General features: G+C 47.3%; 8 protein-coding genes across 8 annotated transcripts; 5 read left to right on the top strand and 3 right to left on the bottom strand.

Annotated features, from left to right (window-relative positions):
• Positions 1-56: 56 nt before the first annotated feature.
• Positions 57-1,300, top strand: LY89DRAFT_679428 (succinate dehydrogenase-ubiquinone-cytochrome b small subunit, mitochondrial precursor). The gene is made up of 3 exons (XM_018213869.1): positions 57-433; positions 486-503; positions 553-1,300. The coding sequence occupies exons 1-3, from the start codon at positions 208-210 to the stop codon at positions 903-905; spliced, it is 597 nt and encodes a 198-aa protein (XP_018078594.1). The 5' UTR covers positions 57-207; the 3' UTR covers positions 906-1,300.
• A 591-nt stretch (positions 1,301-1,891) lies between these two features.
• LY89DRAFT_776387 (uncharacterized protein) lies at positions 1,892-4,250 on the top strand (the record flags this gene model as incomplete). The annotated part of the gene is made up of 7 exons (XM_018222039.1): positions 1,892-2,310; positions 2,408-2,821; positions 2,892-2,945; positions 3,075-3,137; positions 3,196-3,615; positions 3,693-3,743; positions 3,821-4,250. The coding sequence occupies 7 exons, from the start codon at positions 1,892-1,894 to the stop codon at positions 4,092-4,094; spliced, it is 1,695 nt and encodes a 564-aa protein (XP_018079055.1). The 3' UTR covers positions 4,095-4,250.
• A 191-nt stretch (positions 4,251-4,441) lies between these two features.
• On the top strand, positions 4,442-5,149 carry LY89DRAFT_662991 (uncharacterized protein; the record flags this gene model as incomplete). Its single annotated transcript, XM_018212680.1, has 3 exons — positions 4,442-4,780; positions 4,856-4,938; positions 5,032-5,149. The coding sequence occupies 3 exons, from the start codon at positions 4,442-4,444 to the stop codon at positions 5,147-5,149; spliced, it is 540 nt and encodes a 179-aa protein (XP_018078593.1).
• Positions 5,150-5,330: 181 nt separating this feature from the next.
• LY89DRAFT_15720 (uncharacterized protein) lies at positions 5,331-8,058 on the bottom strand. The gene has a single exon (XM_018205461.1). The coding sequence runs from the start codon at positions 7,636-7,638 to the stop codon at positions 5,380-5,382; it is 2,259 nt and encodes a 752-aa protein (XP_018078592.1). The 5' UTR covers positions 7,639-8,058; the 3' UTR covers positions 5,331-5,379.
• A 110-nt stretch (positions 8,059-8,168) lies between these two features.
• Positions 8,169-9,029, bottom strand: LY89DRAFT_713127 (uncharacterized protein; the record flags this gene model as incomplete). The annotated part of the gene is made up of 2 exons (XM_018218028.1): positions 8,490-9,029; positions 8,169-8,386 (listed from the first exon to the last, which is right to left on the bottom strand). The coding sequence occupies exons 1-2, from the start codon at positions 8,950-8,952 to the stop codon at positions 8,169-8,171; spliced, it is 681 nt and encodes a 226-aa protein (XP_018078591.1). The 5' UTR covers positions 8,953-9,029.
• A 4,274-nt stretch (positions 9,030-13,303) lies between these two features.
• On the top strand, positions 13,304-13,797 carry LY89DRAFT_572826 (uncharacterized protein; the record flags this gene model as incomplete). Its single annotated transcript, XM_018208660.1, has 2 exons — positions 13,304-13,379; positions 13,436-13,797. The coding sequence occupies 2 exons, from the start codon at positions 13,304-13,306 to the stop codon at positions 13,795-13,797; spliced, it is 438 nt and encodes a 145-aa protein (XP_018078590.1).
• A 760-nt stretch (positions 13,798-14,557) lies between these two features.
• LY89DRAFT_727267 (uncharacterized protein) lies at positions 14,558-15,460 on the top strand (the record flags this gene model as incomplete). The annotated part of the gene is made up of 2 exons (XM_018219135.1): positions 14,558-14,669; positions 14,862-15,460. The coding sequence occupies 2 exons, from the start codon at positions 14,558-14,560 to the stop codon at positions 15,458-15,460; spliced, it is 711 nt and encodes a 236-aa protein (XP_018078589.1).
• Positions 15,461-15,597: 137 nt separating this feature from the next.
• LY89DRAFT_634194 (alpha/beta-hydrolase) lies at positions 15,598-16,796 on the bottom strand. Its single transcript, XM_018211382.1, has 3 exons — positions 16,595-16,796; positions 16,049-16,541; positions 15,598-16,000 (listed from the first exon to the last, which is right to left on the bottom strand). The coding sequence occupies exons 2-3, from the start codon at positions 16,484-16,486 to the stop codon at positions 15,650-15,652; spliced, it is 789 nt and encodes a 262-aa protein (XP_018078588.1). The 5' UTR covers positions 16,487-16,541; positions 16,595-16,796; the 3' UTR covers positions 15,598-15,649.
• Positions 16,797-17,294: the final 498 nt, after the last annotated feature.

Raw genomic sequence — 17,294 nt, 5'->3', positions numbered from 1 at the left:
TGGAATGGAACCTGAATGTCGTTCGTTCCGTAGTTCCTTACAGATTTGTCGGAGCTCTTTTCGTCAACCAATCAGAGGCGACCCGAAAAAGCATGACCCGTCCGGGAAGGTGCGGACGCTTTTGCCGAGGGAAGAGACGTTCACGACTTCACTTCAGACCTCAGATCATCCACGACCACTTCATTGCGGACAGCACAACGAATCAATATGACTTCAATTGTGCGACCAGCAATGCTTCAGAAGACGTGTTTCGCAGCAGCTTCGAGGCGTGCCTTCTCGACGAAGCTCTCTTCTAACCCCGCCACCAATCCTACCTCAGTCTTATCGAGAAAGGTCGTCCGTAATACGTTTGCCAGAGATGCTGTGCCAGGTTCGATGCGAGTAGCTGCTTTCCATGCAAGTGGCAGACGATCACTTCTTCCAGCTCTACCACGTAAGACCAGAGCGGTTGTTTAATTATTGATGATAGCTAACGTATGATCTAGAGGTCGTTCAAGGAACTGGTACAAACATCTGCCATTGAGTCTCTGACATCTACTGATTGTCTTGTAGCGAATGATCCAGCACCAGTGCCCACCCCAAGTCCCTCGCATGGCTCCTACCATTGGACCTTCGAGCGTTTGATCTCTGCCGGTCTCGTCCCACTCACGATTGCACCATTTGCCGCCGGATCATTAAACCCCATGATGGACGCTATCCTCTGCGGTACAATCCTGATCCATTCACATATCGGCTTCGAATCCATCGTCATCGATTATATCCCCACGAAGCGATTGCCGAAGACAAGGGTGTTATTTTGGTGGGGTTTGAGGGCCGCGACTGTCTTGGTTGGTGTTGGTTTGTACGAATTCGAGACGAACGATGTTGGTGTCACGGAGGCTATCAAGAGGATTTGGAAGGCATGAGGGACGAGGAAAGCTTGTATGGTATCGAGTGGGAATGGATTGAGCATACCAGGTAGGCCGTGCGAAGTAGCAGATACATTTTGCCTCAAATGATTTCGAACTTGAATACTGTTTGTTGTGGAATCTTTGAGACATATCGTGGCGCTTTTTTTTCGTGATATTTTATTTTCCAGGAAATCAACTACATATCTATCATAATGAGAACCACTAAGCTTCTTTATTCAAAAAGAGCTGGCACTGTCGATATTGCAAGGCAAGAAGAGTGTTCTCTTGGCTCTTAAGATATTTATTCAAGTCGAGCACATAGCAACCTCAGGCGATGTACTAGCTATCATTTGGCTGTGCCTCGCTTAGCTTCGAAAGACCAAAAACTCACAGAGCCAAAGGCTGGTGTCATAAGAAATCATTTTTGCGACTAACCCTCTCCCATCTCGGCCAAACTTGCATTCGCTTATTTTGCAAAGAACTGCGGCAATTGCGAACACGAAAAAAAAAGAATGAAAAAAATAAGAAAAAAAATAAGAAAAAAAAATTATTTTAACCTGGGCTTAAGAATGAATTGATTATGAATATTCATTTAGGTTCTCTCATATGAATAACTTAAACTCTTTTTCTGTCAAAGCCAAGTCCATCTAGGTTCTCTCACATGGATGCTATACGGTTTTATCGTTATGGCAAAGAAATGCTTATTTAAATCTATACAGACGTTTCTGGCTAGGAATAGACCTCGCTTAATCGCGTGTTCAGCCTTATGCTAGGATCAATCTTGCAATCTGAGCCTTCCTCCCTTCCATGGTCCTACACTCTGTCTGTGTTAGCGCGCTTCCGTCTACATCATAACATTAATCCCACAATTCCTCTTCACCAAGTTTTGCTTTGACCATTGCGCATACACCTCGCGTAGCGCACTTCTCGTTTACATCATAACATTGATCCCACAACTCCTCTTCAACAACCTCTTGCTTTGGCAATCACGCACTGTCACTATGGCGCCGCACATAGATACGGGCGATTTGCAACTCCCAAACTATGACAGGATGTCTAAAGCTGAGCTGGACGATGCCCTTCTCGCACATGGGCTCCCTCCCAACAAACACGGTCTGAAATGGGAACTGGTCCAGACTTTAGTCGAAGACGACAAAGCGAAGCTTCCAGTCACTCCGGTATTTACACAACTCAATGATCCTCTCGGAACATTGGAGGAACAGCACAATAGAGACGTGTTGAAGCACGGTCTCAACCAGGTCACAATTGAGAAAGCAAAGTTGCAATACCAGAAATGGCTGGTCCAGACAACAGAGGCCCACATCATAAAAAAGGCACAAGTTGCTTGGGACAATTACAACAGTAAAGAGACTACGCGCAACAACCGCGTTCGGGGATATACCGCAAGTGAATCACAAGAGTGAGTTATTTCTCAACTTTGATGCTGTTAGCGATATGCTTCCGGCGTGATAGAGACCCAGATCAGTCATGTGGATAGCAGTAATAACGCGTAATAGAGCTTTCCTAAAGGGCAATATTCCTGTAGCCGCGCCTCAGACTGCTCCAGAAACTACGCAGAAGCACACAGAGCTGCCTGATAGCGCGCCTCATCTTATTTCTAAAGTTCCCCTTGCATCTACCCTCTTGAAGCCATGGCTTTTCATCTCTAGCAAAGAATGCGAAGTCAGGGGAGACCGGATTGATCGTATTCGAGCCAAGTATACCAAAGCAGGTAATGCGAGGAGTGTTCGAGCAGATAGGACTGGATACTTTATCCTCTTCCCTGAAGGCGAAGGAGACGAGAAGATTAAAGCGTGCTATACGTATTGGGGGAGCAGAGATAATTGGCTCTATGGTGCAGTGGTACACTTCCAGTTATTCCTAGCGGACGAAGGTACGGATAGTTCTGAAGATATTGCTAGTCAGACAAAGTAAGCTATACAACCCCAGGCTGATCAGCATCGAGCCAATGGTAGGACGATCAATGCTGACTGTTGATAGATCTGTCGAGCTAGTTGGTACTGAGAAGATAGTCACAGCTATGCCAGATTCCAGGTACGTTAGTGCTGCATTGTTGTCGCAAGTCGACCTTACAAGGTGCCTTCCTTTGTACAGCGCGATTTCCATCATTTGGCTATGAGTCGAAGCTCTACTATTCGATATATTGAGACTGACTTGTACCAGACAACTTCTCGATGCCGCCCATAATCAGGGTTATGAAGCAGAGGAGAGTAGTCAGCACGCAGCGTCAGTCACATCTCTCTATAATTCAGAAGCAATAGCTTTTGATGCTGACCATGTATAGCCCTAACACGAACGGCACGAACGAGGTCATTCCAAGTCATAGCACGAAGCGCAAGAACAATAGTATGCATGATGCCACTAGTGCAATAGCCAAAAAGAGCAAGAAGAAGGACTCTTCAATGGAGCCCCAACAGCCCACCATTGAGACACCGCCCTCCGCCCCGTATCTGGTTTTGCCTGCATCTAGAACGAATATTGATCGTGAATGGCTCGAAAAGTGGATTAGAAGAAATCACGGATCTCGCGACATCCGCGTCAGAACCGATGAAACTGGATACAAGCTTCTTTTCAAAAACTTAGAAGCCGCTTGGGCGTGCTATAAAGTTTTCCAATACAGGGCTTTCTGTACCTTTCCAGACAAACCGCTAGGTTATCTCCAATATTTCGAGGAAATCCATGCTGGAAGTGGGGTAGCGAATTTGTAAGTCCTACGATTACAGAACCTCGAAGTCCGCATTGTGCTTGTGCTAGAATATCATGACTAACTTAAAGACACAGACAAAGTGATGACGGTGCTCGTGGGAAGTCCACCATCATGAGTACTATCGAGTAAAAAGCATTCTTAACTATCCAAGTTTATCTTTGGTGTTTACTTGAATCATGGCGGGGCTAATTTAGATTGATAGACCAGCCGCAGATGCCTCCACAAAGCCTACGAATTACATATTCATTGCCAAAGACCAGCTCCCTTCCGAAGAGGGCCTTGCTATGTCTTTAATGACAAAGTTCAAGTCTCATGGTCCACAGAGTGTTTGGGAAGACTCTATGGAATACTGTATCGGTTGGCCATCTGGAAAGGAAAAAGCTGTTATCAAATGCTATCGGGATAAGGGACCAAATGACTATCACGTCTATAAGGGTCGAAAGATAGAGCTCATGTTCAGATTGGCGAGGCCGTAAACACTAACGTATTTGTCTTGATGTTTTGCTGTACATGTAGGTTTTGATTGTATATGTGGCGAGAATGGGACGAACAAGGACAGTAGGGTGGGCAACAAAGTGTGTAATCGGGAGCCAACAAGGTCTGGGAAGATACCCTATTTGTAGAATAATCTCAAGCAAATTTTTGAATGTACATCCTCGAGTCATACCCTTTGTCGCTTGTATATGCCGTTCTAGCCATCATATTCGAAGTTCATGACATCGAGCTAAAACAGATTCTTGAATGTACGCTCTCGAGCCGCACATTTCCTTGCTTATGTGTGCCCTCATGGGAATAATCGAGGTCGACGATTTCGGGCCACTAAATGAATGCTCAATTCACCTTTGTAGGAAGTGCAAGAATTCTAAGCAATACTTCCACTGCGACTCCTTCATCCACAGTACCACAACATCAACCTCAACAACAATTCAAAACCATCAACATCATGCCCAAGGCAACAGATGATTCTATAGAGCTCCCCAAGTCCTACGAACAATGGTCTTACGATCGAGCGCGATCCGAATGTAGCCGTCGTCATCTCTCAACCACAGGCCTCAAGTATGAACTCATCCGCAACATCGTCAACAACGATATCGAGCAACGCGGCCTTCAACCTGTCATCGTTTATGACAATGACAATGACCCCGACGGCTCCCTGGAGATGGTCCAGATCGCAAAGGATGAAGAGGACTAATTGCGCGATCTATCCGTCCATGAAGCTGAGATGACTTATATCAAGAGAAAGGTCCATCGGTTGAAGGCGAGGAAAAAGAAGACGGAGGAGCGCTTGAGAGCTTTGAGTGATCGAGCGGCCAATCTGATGTAAGTGAAGCTCCTGGTTGAGCCTGGAAGACGATTCTGCTTGAAGTTTAAATACGTCTTCAAGAGAACATCAATGCTAACTTGTCACATCAGTGTTACGAAATGTCCACACAAGACCCAACCCAATGAAGGCTCTTCCGAAGGCATCGACGAGTCTGGCGACGTCAGTGAAGGTGAAGCGGGATTGGAAGGAGAGACTGCTGAGACTTAGAAAATGAAGTACGAAATGGAGAATGTTGCCACTGGATGGCAATTGTCACAGAATCGGGAGTACTTTGAGCAATGATCGGTCATGAACATAGGGGGATGCGTCGGCCTCAATGCTTTCGTTGCTCATAGAATTCAATTCATGAACTTTCACATCCAGGCCTTTCTTTGCCTAAAATGATTCTAGGGTTGAATCGTCAAGCAGTCATTTCATATAATCTATCTCTGTACATATTATCTCTCATCTCCCATAAACATCTGCACATGATTCGTCTCCCACTGCAAAAAATCTCCCAAATCATGTCCAAGATTGAACCCCATAGGTATAATATCTCCATCCTTCAACGGACTCACTCTCCCCAGATCCAGCATCGGCGAATCCGGCATGCTTTCCGCTACTGACGGTCTCCTCACCTCAATGACAGGCGGCGGCATAAGTCTCGGAGCTGCGGCTCTGGGTCTTTCGTTGATGACGAACTTATTCGTGTCTACCTCCTCTCTGGGAACTTCTTCCACGATCTTGTTAGTATCTATCTCTGCTCTCCAAGTCTTTATCAACTGCTCTTCTGCTGCTTTGTATATACCATCAGCTCTCTTCTCTCTCAAATCGTTTCTTATAGGCAGTGGCTTAGATTTGCGAATTTCGACCACTGCACTCTTCACGTCCATCGGCAGCGACGACTGCAGCCCTCCCAGCTCAAGTCCCAAACTATTCCACCAAGCCTCAATCTCATCATGCTCTACCTCGTCAAGTTCCCACTCGCTATCACTTCTAACGTCATGGCTGTACTCGTCCATATTCCCCGATATAGCCATTTGGAACGCTACCCAATCCAACCCCTCCTCGTCTGGACTGAGCGATTTATCTTTCCTAGGTTTCAGGATCCGCTCGATTCGTATAGATCCATGTTTGAAGAGCGGGGATAACATGCTGAAGTTTGTGGATGGGAGGAGGATAGGACTTCGTGGTTTCTCAACGACTTCCGCGACTGATCCGCTCTGTGCAAAAAATTGGGTTGGGGAGAGGTTTAAGGGCGAAACTTCGGAGATGGTGGGCAGAAGTGGCACTGCGGACGGGCGTCGTGGGTTCTTTGGTGGTAATGGTGGTGCGGGGAAAGAATAGTCGTTGAATATCATACCGGCTTTCGCTTGAGGAGGAGCAACTGGCGTTGTGAGCTCGCTGTCTTTGCTCGACGCACTCGACGTGCTTGCCGTCGCGACGCTTTTGTTTACTTGTGTCACTGGAGGCGGCGGTCTTGGACTAGTAAATGCAGGAGGAGGCGGCGGTGGTGATGCCGCTTCTTTCGAACCACCAGTCTTGCCAAATGTGTCGAGATAGAACGGATCAGTGGGTGTCCCAAAATCATCATCGCCGTCCGTTTCATAACTAGTACTTGAGCGTGATGACTCTGCACTCTTCCTCCTCTCTTCCTCAGCCGCAACTTGCTCCTTCAGCTTCTGGATCCGCATCGGTGTAAGCATTTCATCCGCCTCCAGCCTGAATCGTCTCCCACTGAACACGTCCACCATGTTTGCTGTCACATCGTTCAACGTCCATCGAGCTGGAGTGTCAGATTGCACTGGCAGGGGTGGAGGCGTCGAGCCAGACGCTCTATTGAATAAATTCGATTTACTTTTCCTATGTCTCTTCGCCTTTCCTGTCGCTGCGAGTGGAGTGGGTTTAATTTTGGCGATAGGGGACCGAGCGGTGGGTGATGCAGGTACAGGCGATCTGGACTTCCTCATGATGCCACGAGAGATCGATAGTTTGGGTGCTACAAGTGTGGACTTGGTGTCATACCACTCTTGAGTCGCGGCTTTTGCGTCGGCAAGAGCTGTGCCTACAGCTTTGAATGCTTCGTCTGTTTCGCGGATTAATTGTTCGACGTTGTTTGAGAAATCTTCCATATCAGGTTGAGAGATGTATTTGACGCTTTGTGTTGGTGTTCTGTCATTGTCGTGGTCATAGGTTGCTGTCTCGAATAGATCAGCCGCAATGATTGGAGGAAGTGATGGAGGTGTTGCGATACGTATTTTCGAGGCTGCAGTCAAGCTCGAAGACCTAGGCAATGACTCTGGAAATATGAGTCGCCATGATTTCGCATCGTCAGAGGCATTTGTGGGTAGTGCTGGAGGCAAATAAAGAATTTCTGGCCGGACCGTCGCCGACTTGACTCGAGACAAAGACTGCTCAATTGGTACCGGATTCTCATTGCAGTCGCAACTGCACAAAGAACTTGATGATGAATGTGCCGTTCCTGATTGATGTATGTGATGGCTTCGCACTGTCGTGTTGCTGTTCGTCCGTCGAAGGGCGATCACTTCGGTTGAAGGTGCTTCTGACAACCATGATAACCTTTTTGGACTGCTGATCGAGAGTTTCAAGTCTGAGAAACGTGCTTCGTCATAATTTACGCCTAGATCCGGAGTGCTTTGATTCCGTCGTTGAGTGATGAAGCGTTTGATTCGGAAACTCGTCTTTTGAAGCATCATGGTGAAGGGAAATCATGTATACTCGGGCGACAAAAACAGCGAAGAGGAGTATACGAACGATGGAGCAATTGATAACTGAGGCTAAGGCGACATCTCGTGGAAGTATGCTAACAATGATGATATCACGAGGTCTTCTGGTAGGACATGCTCGGGAAAGGAGCGTAAGACGGATTCATGGAACGCAGCAGGACCTTAACCAGCCTACTTTGCTCGATGGGGAACAGATCTAAAATCGCAAAAGAGGAATCGGAAAGAGATTCATTTACATTCGCGTGCTTGACAGCGATGCATGGCGGATAGCCACTTCAACCTCGGAAGGTGATGCAGAAGAATTCCATATTCGGCAAGAGAATATCCAGAACAGCTAGTTTCCATCAGCTCGGCAAGGGCCAGAACCTGAGTAACAGTCTAAGCATTCCAGAAGATTGGCCCTTTGCTCGAATTAATCCACTCGGTAGTGAAATGAAAGTTTGCATGGCTTTGTTCAGTTGAAGAAATGGTACCGCAAAAGTGGCACAAAATGTGAGCTATCACAATGTTGAACAATCAATCCTATCAATATATTGGACAGGAGAGGGGAAAGTCTCGTAGAACGTAGGGTAGCTGCAGCGCTGACCACTTTCCACCTTTCGCTTCCTCGTATGGTGGCTCAGGAGAGCACAGGTACGGCCCGATACATGCAGGATGCTCGTGAAGGTTGCGAGAATGGGAAGAGCAGCAGGTTCAACGGTTACCCACAGCAAACATGCTGAGGAAACCTTTCAGTGACGAGAATTTAGACTTTGATGTCGTGCAGTTTGGCTCTTGGGACAAAGATACCATGATCGAAGCAGGGGCTTTTCATCGCGTACCTGAACCGTGGAAAAAGACATCCATGAAGGCCAGGGTTTCCATCTCATCGATCTTGCAGCCTGTCGATGATAGATTGACCGTTGCAAGGAAGAGGCGCATCTGCAGCAAGCTCCCGTAAGGAGCGGAACTGCTGTGGCCTGCGCCGTCTATTGTCGAGTCTTTCAGCCTCCGATGCAGTAGCTCGGAGGATTGAGTCGGAAGAGGCTGAACGTTTCCGCCATGTTGAGCAATCCAGCATCCGAAGGCTACATGTTTATTGGCGGTGAGTGTTACACATGGAATCTGTATTTGATCTAGGCACGTTGATGTTGGCGTTGAGGTCGGGCGTATTTGCGAGGAACTGTTCAGGTGAGGCGTCGTTGACCACGTGACTGGGGAGCATGTTGAGACGGGAGCGAGGAGATGAACCAAATGTTCTGCAGCAGGATATGCTTGAGATACTGGGTGAGAATGTTTTCTCATACTGAATCAGAACACTTCAAACGTGGGGAATAGTGTTTCACGTGACTAAGCCCAGCCCTAGGTAATGAAAAAGCGAGACATATTGCGCGTTCTGATGACCACGAGATCAATTGACTTTGTGCATATGCATCCTGCAGCTTGAACGGTCTAATATTGAGAATGGCGATGTGCAGATTCGTCGCGGTGAAAAAAACCTCGTGTGATACAATGTCTCGGACAAAAGGTGGGGGAGCTCGCCGAAGGCATCGTCGAGAAGCTGGAGGTCCTAAGTGCTTCCTAAACTGTCAGTTGATGTATTCCGTCAAATTCGTTCTATTGGACACATGTAGGAACAGAGCCTGAGGCCATCAATGATAATGTGAGGATTTGTTTGAAAGCTGAATGCCCTCATTGTCCATATAATTTTCGAGGATCTCGACAACTTTATATACAAAAGAGATAGCCTCGTTGGCTTTTGTTGTCATGAAACACCCCAACAACTCCGGAAAACTCTAACCTCTAACTGTGAACTCCGATTCATGATGCGTTAATAGTCGTTTAACAGAAGACGACGCTCACCTCTTCCCAACCGTATAATAAGAAATCAATAACATCTTTCCGTAGTAGCAGTAACGAGTGTGCCAACCTCATGGGTATCGAACGCCTAATCCAAAATCAATTCGTACAATCATTCCTCACATCACACTCCAAATCCGAAACCCTTCAGTACCAAGAAATGCAATGACGCTTCATCGTGACGTCTATCATCATGTCCCATCCAAACATCCAACATCCTGTGCCATGCCCCTTATATCATGATCATCTAGATCAAGCTCTCTTGTGTAGCTCTGTCCTGCCTCTCTGCAGCTTTTTCGTCGATCGTTGACGTCTCGGAAGGTTGTCTGAGGTGTGGTCCAAGCATGACGGGACTTGTAGCCGTTTTCATGAAAGAGGATCGAGCGTGTGTTGGGACGTGGTGGTACTTCTTCTCGTCTTTCCATGCTGGTTGTGGTGCTTCTTGTGGGGGTCCTTTGAATATCCGGCGTAACCGAGCACAGAACGATTTATTGGAGGGTGTGTATGAGCATGGTTGGTAGCATCTTGAACCTTCGTTGTAAATAGAAAGTCCTTTCATGATGATGATGTCGGATGGAGGTATTGAGGTGGGAAAGAGCTCAGGTTTGTGACTTTGATGATGTTGGTGACAGTGGCAATGATGCTATGATGTATGATAAAGCCTTCGACCCGGTGCTCGTCGTGCACGTTAAAGTATAAATCGTACGATGACAGCTATGAGCTTTTGAAGGTCGTTGAAACAGAATGACGCTGCAAAGGTACCCAAGTAGTCGAAGGGCAATGCTTACGACGATCAACCCCCAAGGCTGACTGAGAAAGCACCGATCCAATGAAGACAACCGACTCAGAAGAGAATATAAGACCACTGATGCAAGAAGACGGCGGAGATGTAGATTTGCCTTCAAGGCAAGACCAGGTGACAGATCGTCGCAAGAACGTAGAGATGCAGATGTACATTGAGACAGCACAGAAGCTCACTGTATATGTACCCTCCACTTGGAGATCAGGCACGTTTCAGAGCCTCAGATATGGACCTTTTAGGACATACTTTTCCTGATGGTGGTCGACGACTGGTTGTTGTGCACTTGGCAGCATCCAGAACGAAAGGAACGGAGTGAGTCCACTCTATTTGGTATCCAATTGTGTGTCAAGAAGGCCAAATGCTATGTTAGCGAAACCATCAGTCCCGAACACAGCAAGCCACGAGTGAACATCATGGCCGAGAGTCCACACACACCAAGTCCACGTTCCCGTCCCAAGTGGCGACTGACAGCTTTTCAGAAATCCTTGGTCATACCCTTAACAAGGCCATAACAAACCTGATATGATCGACCAAATCTACAATCGTCAACATCGATGACCCCAGACTTTTCGAATTCTCTCCTCCTTACGCCTGCGTCGATCGGACGATTCGCGGCGGAAAAAAGCAAAAGCCAAAGCAGAGCATTCTGGAACGGGAACAGTCTTAGGGATACCTCGGATACCCTCTCCAGAGGTTGAAGAGGGGAAATAACTCCACATTGGAGTTGAAGACTGCGTGGGACCAATAAGGAATTCAACTAGCCGGACATCCCCAAAGGAAAAAATTCTTAGCTTGTCATGCATGAACACGCCCCAAAAATTCAGGGTGTCTCGACTGCTCTTCGATGCGACGATGCATCCCGCCCCCAATCTGGACCTAAGATAAGAGAGGGCTGAAATCTGGGCGCTGAATCTGTGCCGCCATAGGATTCAGCTGTCAAAATGGTGGTGTCAGGACCAGTCAGGGATTGCACTACAAAATCCAAGACTTCACTAACAACCCGCAGATCCAACAGACTGGATCAGTCTCGGTCGTCGCAGCTGCCGAAAGCTCACTTGAGTGCGCCACAGGCTCGGTGGTGCCCGATCTCCTGGACTTGATTGCTCGTGTCGTGAGTCGTGACAAGCTGTTGATGTTCTCCATTGCGCGATTTCGGTGAGTTTCTTGGCCTGGAAACTGCTGACTAATAACCGTTTCTCACATCGATCCTTGCCTTGCTGCCCTCAGCCCTTACTCTGACGGCAATACGAACCGAGCAAGCCAGTGGTGTTTACTGTATGTTCAGCCGCGGCCGACACTGGTTTGAGAGGTGTCAATACGATCTGCAGGTGAAGGATATGATAGGCCGCTGAGATCTTTCATCGAGGCCCTTACATCTCCGAGTTTATGGTCACGTTGACGTCGAGGTTCCTTGAGAAGCCGTTGCTGTGCGACAGAATCGACAGAATGTCTTCCATCGTTGGCGAATCTGTTCCACCAATCCCAAGAAGGTAGAATGAGCGTGGCGTGCGTTACTTCAGCAGATTTCCATGACCGTTGAATCACTACCAACATGGCGTGATAATTCCATGAGGAAGATATCAAGCGTGTGAGTTTGATTCGTTAGTGACTCCAGCAAGGAAGAGGACTGGTCTAATTTTTAGTACAAGGTGTCTGTCTCGGCATAAAAGGCCGAAGAAAGCTCAACAACATGCACCAGCTTTCTCTCGACTACCCAATGACCCCAATACGGCTTGATACATTATCAGTATCGAAGAGACCCATACTCTGCTTCGCAATACGAGCTTCGGCTTTCGGATCTATAATCTTCAACGACAATGCAATCGGATATCGTCCAAGCAGCCGTCTTACTACGCCAACGCCCCCAACTCTCGGTGTCTTGCACAGTAAGACGGCCACCTCGGCATTTCAGTATACCGTAGTATTTCACCTCGTGCGAATACTGCTTAGTGCTAAGTTCCAGCCCGAAGCCGCTTCATCAGCTTGCTTGACATGTTTTTGTTTGACATCCACCAAGCTATTTCGGGGTCAAAAGAACGCCCCAACCTTATCCCAACTATTCAAATTATATTCAAACGTCCGGTATTACATAATTTGACTCAATCCCCTCGATAATCTGGAGAATTAGACAGAAATAAACCTGAGACAATTTGTACACCGGCTTTAGTATATGAGTGATAGCTTTGAGTAGAGATCGGCAATTTCCAGATGATCTTGTCATCTATTTGGAAAGTGGACTTCGTAGCACTTCATCAGATTACTAAAAAGATCTTGAGCATCAAGACTTAGGCACGTGACTATGCTGGACTTCTTATTCACTTGAGGCTTCTCCTGCAACTATCGCTGATATATACACAAGAGGCTTGTAAATCATAGAGGTAGTTCCGTCTGTTTCCTGCAACTGCAAGTGAAGCTGTCGATTACGTAGCAACACTGGACGAAGCTACGCCCGACCAGATTGTCTAACGGCGACTAGGCTTTGGCATGCATTCCAGCTGCGGGAGTAAGAAGAGCTTCTAGACAATTAAGATGGATATGAAGCACGAAAAAACCATCATGGAAGGAATCCAGAGCGACCTCTTTGAGTTACCTAGGTAGTTGATCGACCTGGAAAAAAGTTTATGATCATGTGATTCTCAAACATTTGGGTACAAAAAGTCTGCAAGCAATAGAGGAAGGAGCGACAAGTAAAGCGACATGCAACAAAACTGAATTTGAAAGTCCCTCAGAGTTTCGAGACTTCAAGCGGCAGGTGCAACCTCGAAACTCATCAAGTGAGCCTAGCCTACTAGGCTTGGTACCTTGCCTTAAGCGACTCCATTCAGCCAATGAAACCACGCATAACAGTGATTACTGGTCATGACGTACATCACCAGGGTTATTTGGAAACGGCCTCTATTCACTCCCCTCTTCCTCTCAGCCTCCCATTTGACATTTAACTTCACAACCTCCACCTATAGATTTTCGACTTTCGAACACAAAATCACTGCAATCATGAGCGCACAACAGGTCTGCCCCGTCGTTGGCACAACCAACACTATGCTCCCTCCCTCTCACCCAGACTTTGACAGTAAGTAACCCCCCTTTGCCTTTTACTTTAAAGAGGAGTACGTTGACGAATCCCAGTGTCAAAATCTGGTCAAGTCTGCCCTGTGACAAACGCCTCGACCGATCATCATCACATCCTCTCCAAACACCCTGGCCTCCCTTCCAACATCACCGACAAGGACGCAAAGGCTTGCCCCGCACTAAAGGAGACAATCAATAACGAGGAAAACAAGGCTCTCGACGAGGGTATCTGTCCAGTCGTCGGTCCTGTTTCTACTGTCCTCCCACCCGATCACCCGAAACCCAAAGACGGCGCCGATGTCTGTCCAGTCACGAAGGCATCCTTGAAGCATCATGAGGGAAAAGTTGTGAGCCATCCTAGCATCCAAGGTGCAGCTGAAGGTGCTGTTTGCCCAGTTGTTGGAAAGACCAAGGCTTGATACATGAACATTATTGGATTGAAATGAATCCAAACTGGTTGCAGACTGCAGCAAGTGGCTGAATTCGGATTGGAAACGGCGTTCTTTGGCAGGTGGTAGGAAATGGATGGGCGGCATGCGTTGTCTTTCAAATTCAGCAGTATCAATGCACATGAGTTTCCACAAGTCTCCTCCTTCCGAGTCGTACCATCGGAAGAAAAATCATGGCAAGTCGCAGCACTCTGAAGCCACCCTTCGTCAGATTTGTGATGATATCATGACCTCTACGATGTGGTTCGATAAATCCAGTAAAGTTTGAGAGTTACACAACGACGGGTACTACCCGTAGATGCGGGGAAGCTATCGACAAATTCCGAATTCATAAAGTTCTCGGGAAGAAATAGCAAACAATGCATGTAAACACCAAAGGAGGAAGAGACTGAACGTTGCGGCAGTGGCAAGTTACACAAGTTAGACTGCATGACATAAGCTAGAGACGAAAACTCCAAAACATGCGAGGCGAATATTGTTTCTCTCGAATTGCAAGTTCGAGGTTACTCTGATAAAAGTTGACAATGCTTCTCCTGACGACTCCTTTATTTGCACGAAAATGAACTTAGTCTGTTTCGAGCCCTAGCGCGCCCCGCATCATATTGCTAAGCAGACCTCCATCTTCAGCAGTCAGCATCCGCGTTATCCTTCGAATCATATCCGGTTCAGTGCAGTTTGGACGTTACTTTCTCTCTCATTACATTAGAGGGCTTTCGCTAGAATCATGGACATGTCATCTGCAAGCGCTTCTCCAGTGCGGGTCAGCGAGGATGACTGGCACAGCGTCAAGGACGCGAAGAAGCGCAAACAGATCCAGGATAAATTAGCACAGCGTGCAAGACGTGGGTCATCTTTCATTGAGGGGCACTCAAGTCACTGTCAATTTGTGTCATTGGTCATAATTACGACAATGCTTTAGTCGTTGCCAGTGGACCGAAGCATGTCCATGTCAACATCTTCACGTCTGAAGTGTTCAGGTGGCGCTAGAACTCTGAACTGGGGACCTTTGCACATGCTGATCTTGTTGTGCTTAGGAAAACGACTGCGAGAAACGAAAAAGATTAAGCAACAGACAGTTCAATTTCCAGAATCGCAGATGGGTCACCATGGGACCGAGGGGCAGACTGCATCGGATGCTACGGTTCAACTTGCTCCTTCTTCTCTCGATCCAACTTTATGTTCATCCTTTGGAGATGTTATATTATCATCGTCGTCTCTTACTCCGTCTTTCGACTCTTCGTCGTTCCTACAACCTCCCAACCTGAACTACGAGCTCCCTTACCAGCTGACTTTGGCTGGTGCTCTGTTCATCAACGGCCAAATCCTGGGTCTATCTTGCAGTGTCAGTATTCCAGCCAGATCCTCACCTGCCTCACCGGATTGTCCCCCTGCACTGCGTCCTACTGCGACTCAATTGCTCACAGTGCATTCCCATGGAGTTGACCGTTTCCCATTCCCAAAGATGCGAGACAATGCTATCAACCTTGCCTGTCTTATCGACGAGGAAGAGCTGACACGAGACCTTTTTCTTATGCCGAGTTTCTCTCTCGCTGCTGGATGTACACCGTGGGATCCGAGGGCATGGAAGGTAGAGAGACCCTTTGCAGATAAATGGGCGTTTCTGTTCCAGTGACGAAGCTGTCGCTTGTATGCTAGATTGGGCCACCACACCTTCCTTCTAGTTTTCGATCCCGAATCACAAGAATGCAGAACTCTGACACGAATCGAACAAAAAGTTGAGATAACGGTCAATTTCTTGGACCGCCGTCTGCTCCAAAACCTCTAATCTAATACTTCTAAATGAGAGGTATACACAATGGAACTACGCCTTTGCAATCACACTCAAGATCCAATCAATCACTTTTTGTGGCTGACTTGCAGGAGGAATGTGCCCGGTCTTGATACTGGTAACATCGACCTTCTTGCCACTTACCTTCTCAATCAATTCAATCTCGTCCCTCTGCATCCTCAGCGGAATAACCAGGTCTTCCTCACAGATCAAATACGACACTGGAATGTCCTTATATCCAGCATACGTCAACTCGTTGGTGAAGCTGACGGCGGAATGGGCAGGCATTCTTCGGATCCAGGCTTCGCCTTCTTCCTGGGGAATGTCGCTGAAGGATATAGATGCTGCCCTGGGGATATCATTCTGGTGAAACCAGCCACGTTCCTATCATATTATTAGAGAAGACGGTGAAAAGAGGAAAGGACGACATACGTCAAGCCTGAATTGTACCCGGTGCTCTTCCTTCACGTCTGTCAACATAGCCATGGCCGACTGGCCAATATCGGGGACCAAGCAAGTCATATAGGCCAGCTTCACGATTCCACCCTTCTTGCCCTGGGCCTTTCTCTCTTCTATTCCCAATCCCTTGGTGCTCTGGGACAAAGGAATGCCTCCATATGAATGTCCAATGAGAATGATATCCTTCTCCTGGTCTACAAGTTTCTCAACCTCTTTGGCAATGAACGCAGCGTCGTCGTACATAGTTGGCGGAGCTCCCTCTCTGGGTCCAGTCGTGAGTCCTACGGTGAGAAGGTGCAGAGCTCGGATCTCATAGCCTTGAGCTTTGATCGGATCCAGGACCACATCGTAGAACTCTGGGAGTGCAAACGAGCCTGGGATGAAGAGAATTGAGGGCTTGGATGTAGACATTCTTGATGTAATAGTGGAAATCAATGAAGCTAAGAGAAATGATAGAAATTCGAGTCTGATGAATTTGGTGTTAAGTACCTTCTCTGTTTGTGCAACATCATCGCCTACCTATATATATTTCCCTCTTTTCGTAATTAACGGACAACTTTTTTCAAGTCGGAGACATCTTCTGCTCGATCCTCTCATAAATCTAACTTCCTGTTCCGCATGCGTTCATTTCTGACGCTCGGTATGGGATTTCTGATGCTTCTGACAGTCAGAAAGGCGGGGCACAGACGATTTAATTGGGTGTTCAAAACGAGAGTTTGCATTGCGGGGCAAGTAGGATTCGAGCCTCCTTTATGGACCCATGCTGCTATTACCAATCGTACCACCGACGGTCCATTGTTTGGCCGCCCTTGGTAACTTCCGCTGGCTTCTAATGTTCTTTCCTTCTCTCCTGAGAGTCAGAAAATATGAATTCAGGATGAGTTGAGCAGTTACGGATCGTCGTTAACCACTCAGCTTAGCACTTGGTGTTAAATCCGATGATCTAAAATAGGTGGGTTTTGAAATAAAGTGCTGACAAGTGGGACAAACCCAGACAGAGCTGTCGAAGCTTGATGTTGGCCGAGGCCATGATAAGATTACTACGCAAGAGAAATACCGTTCATGTTGCGCAAGCAGCGGGCATGTTTCCACGAAAAGAATTGGTGGCCGCAACTTTGAAGTCTCCTGGCAAATCAAAATCTTCTAGCCGGAAGACCTCGGCAGCATCATGCCTTACTTTGCTCCGTTTCCAACCCACAAAGCCTTGCCACCATGCCAC

The sequence above is a fragment of the Mollisia scopiformis genome (genome assembly GCF_001500285.1).
Source record: "Mollisia scopiformis unplaced genomic scaffold LY89scaffold_1, whole genome shotgun sequence".
Classification (NCBI taxonomy): Eukaryota; Fungi; Ascomycota; class Leotiomycetes; order Helotiales; family Mollisiaceae; genus Mollisia; species Mollisia scopiformis.
The sequence above is the reverse complement of the archived record's forward strand: the minus strand, read 5'-3'. Positions and strand labels throughout refer to the sequence as shown.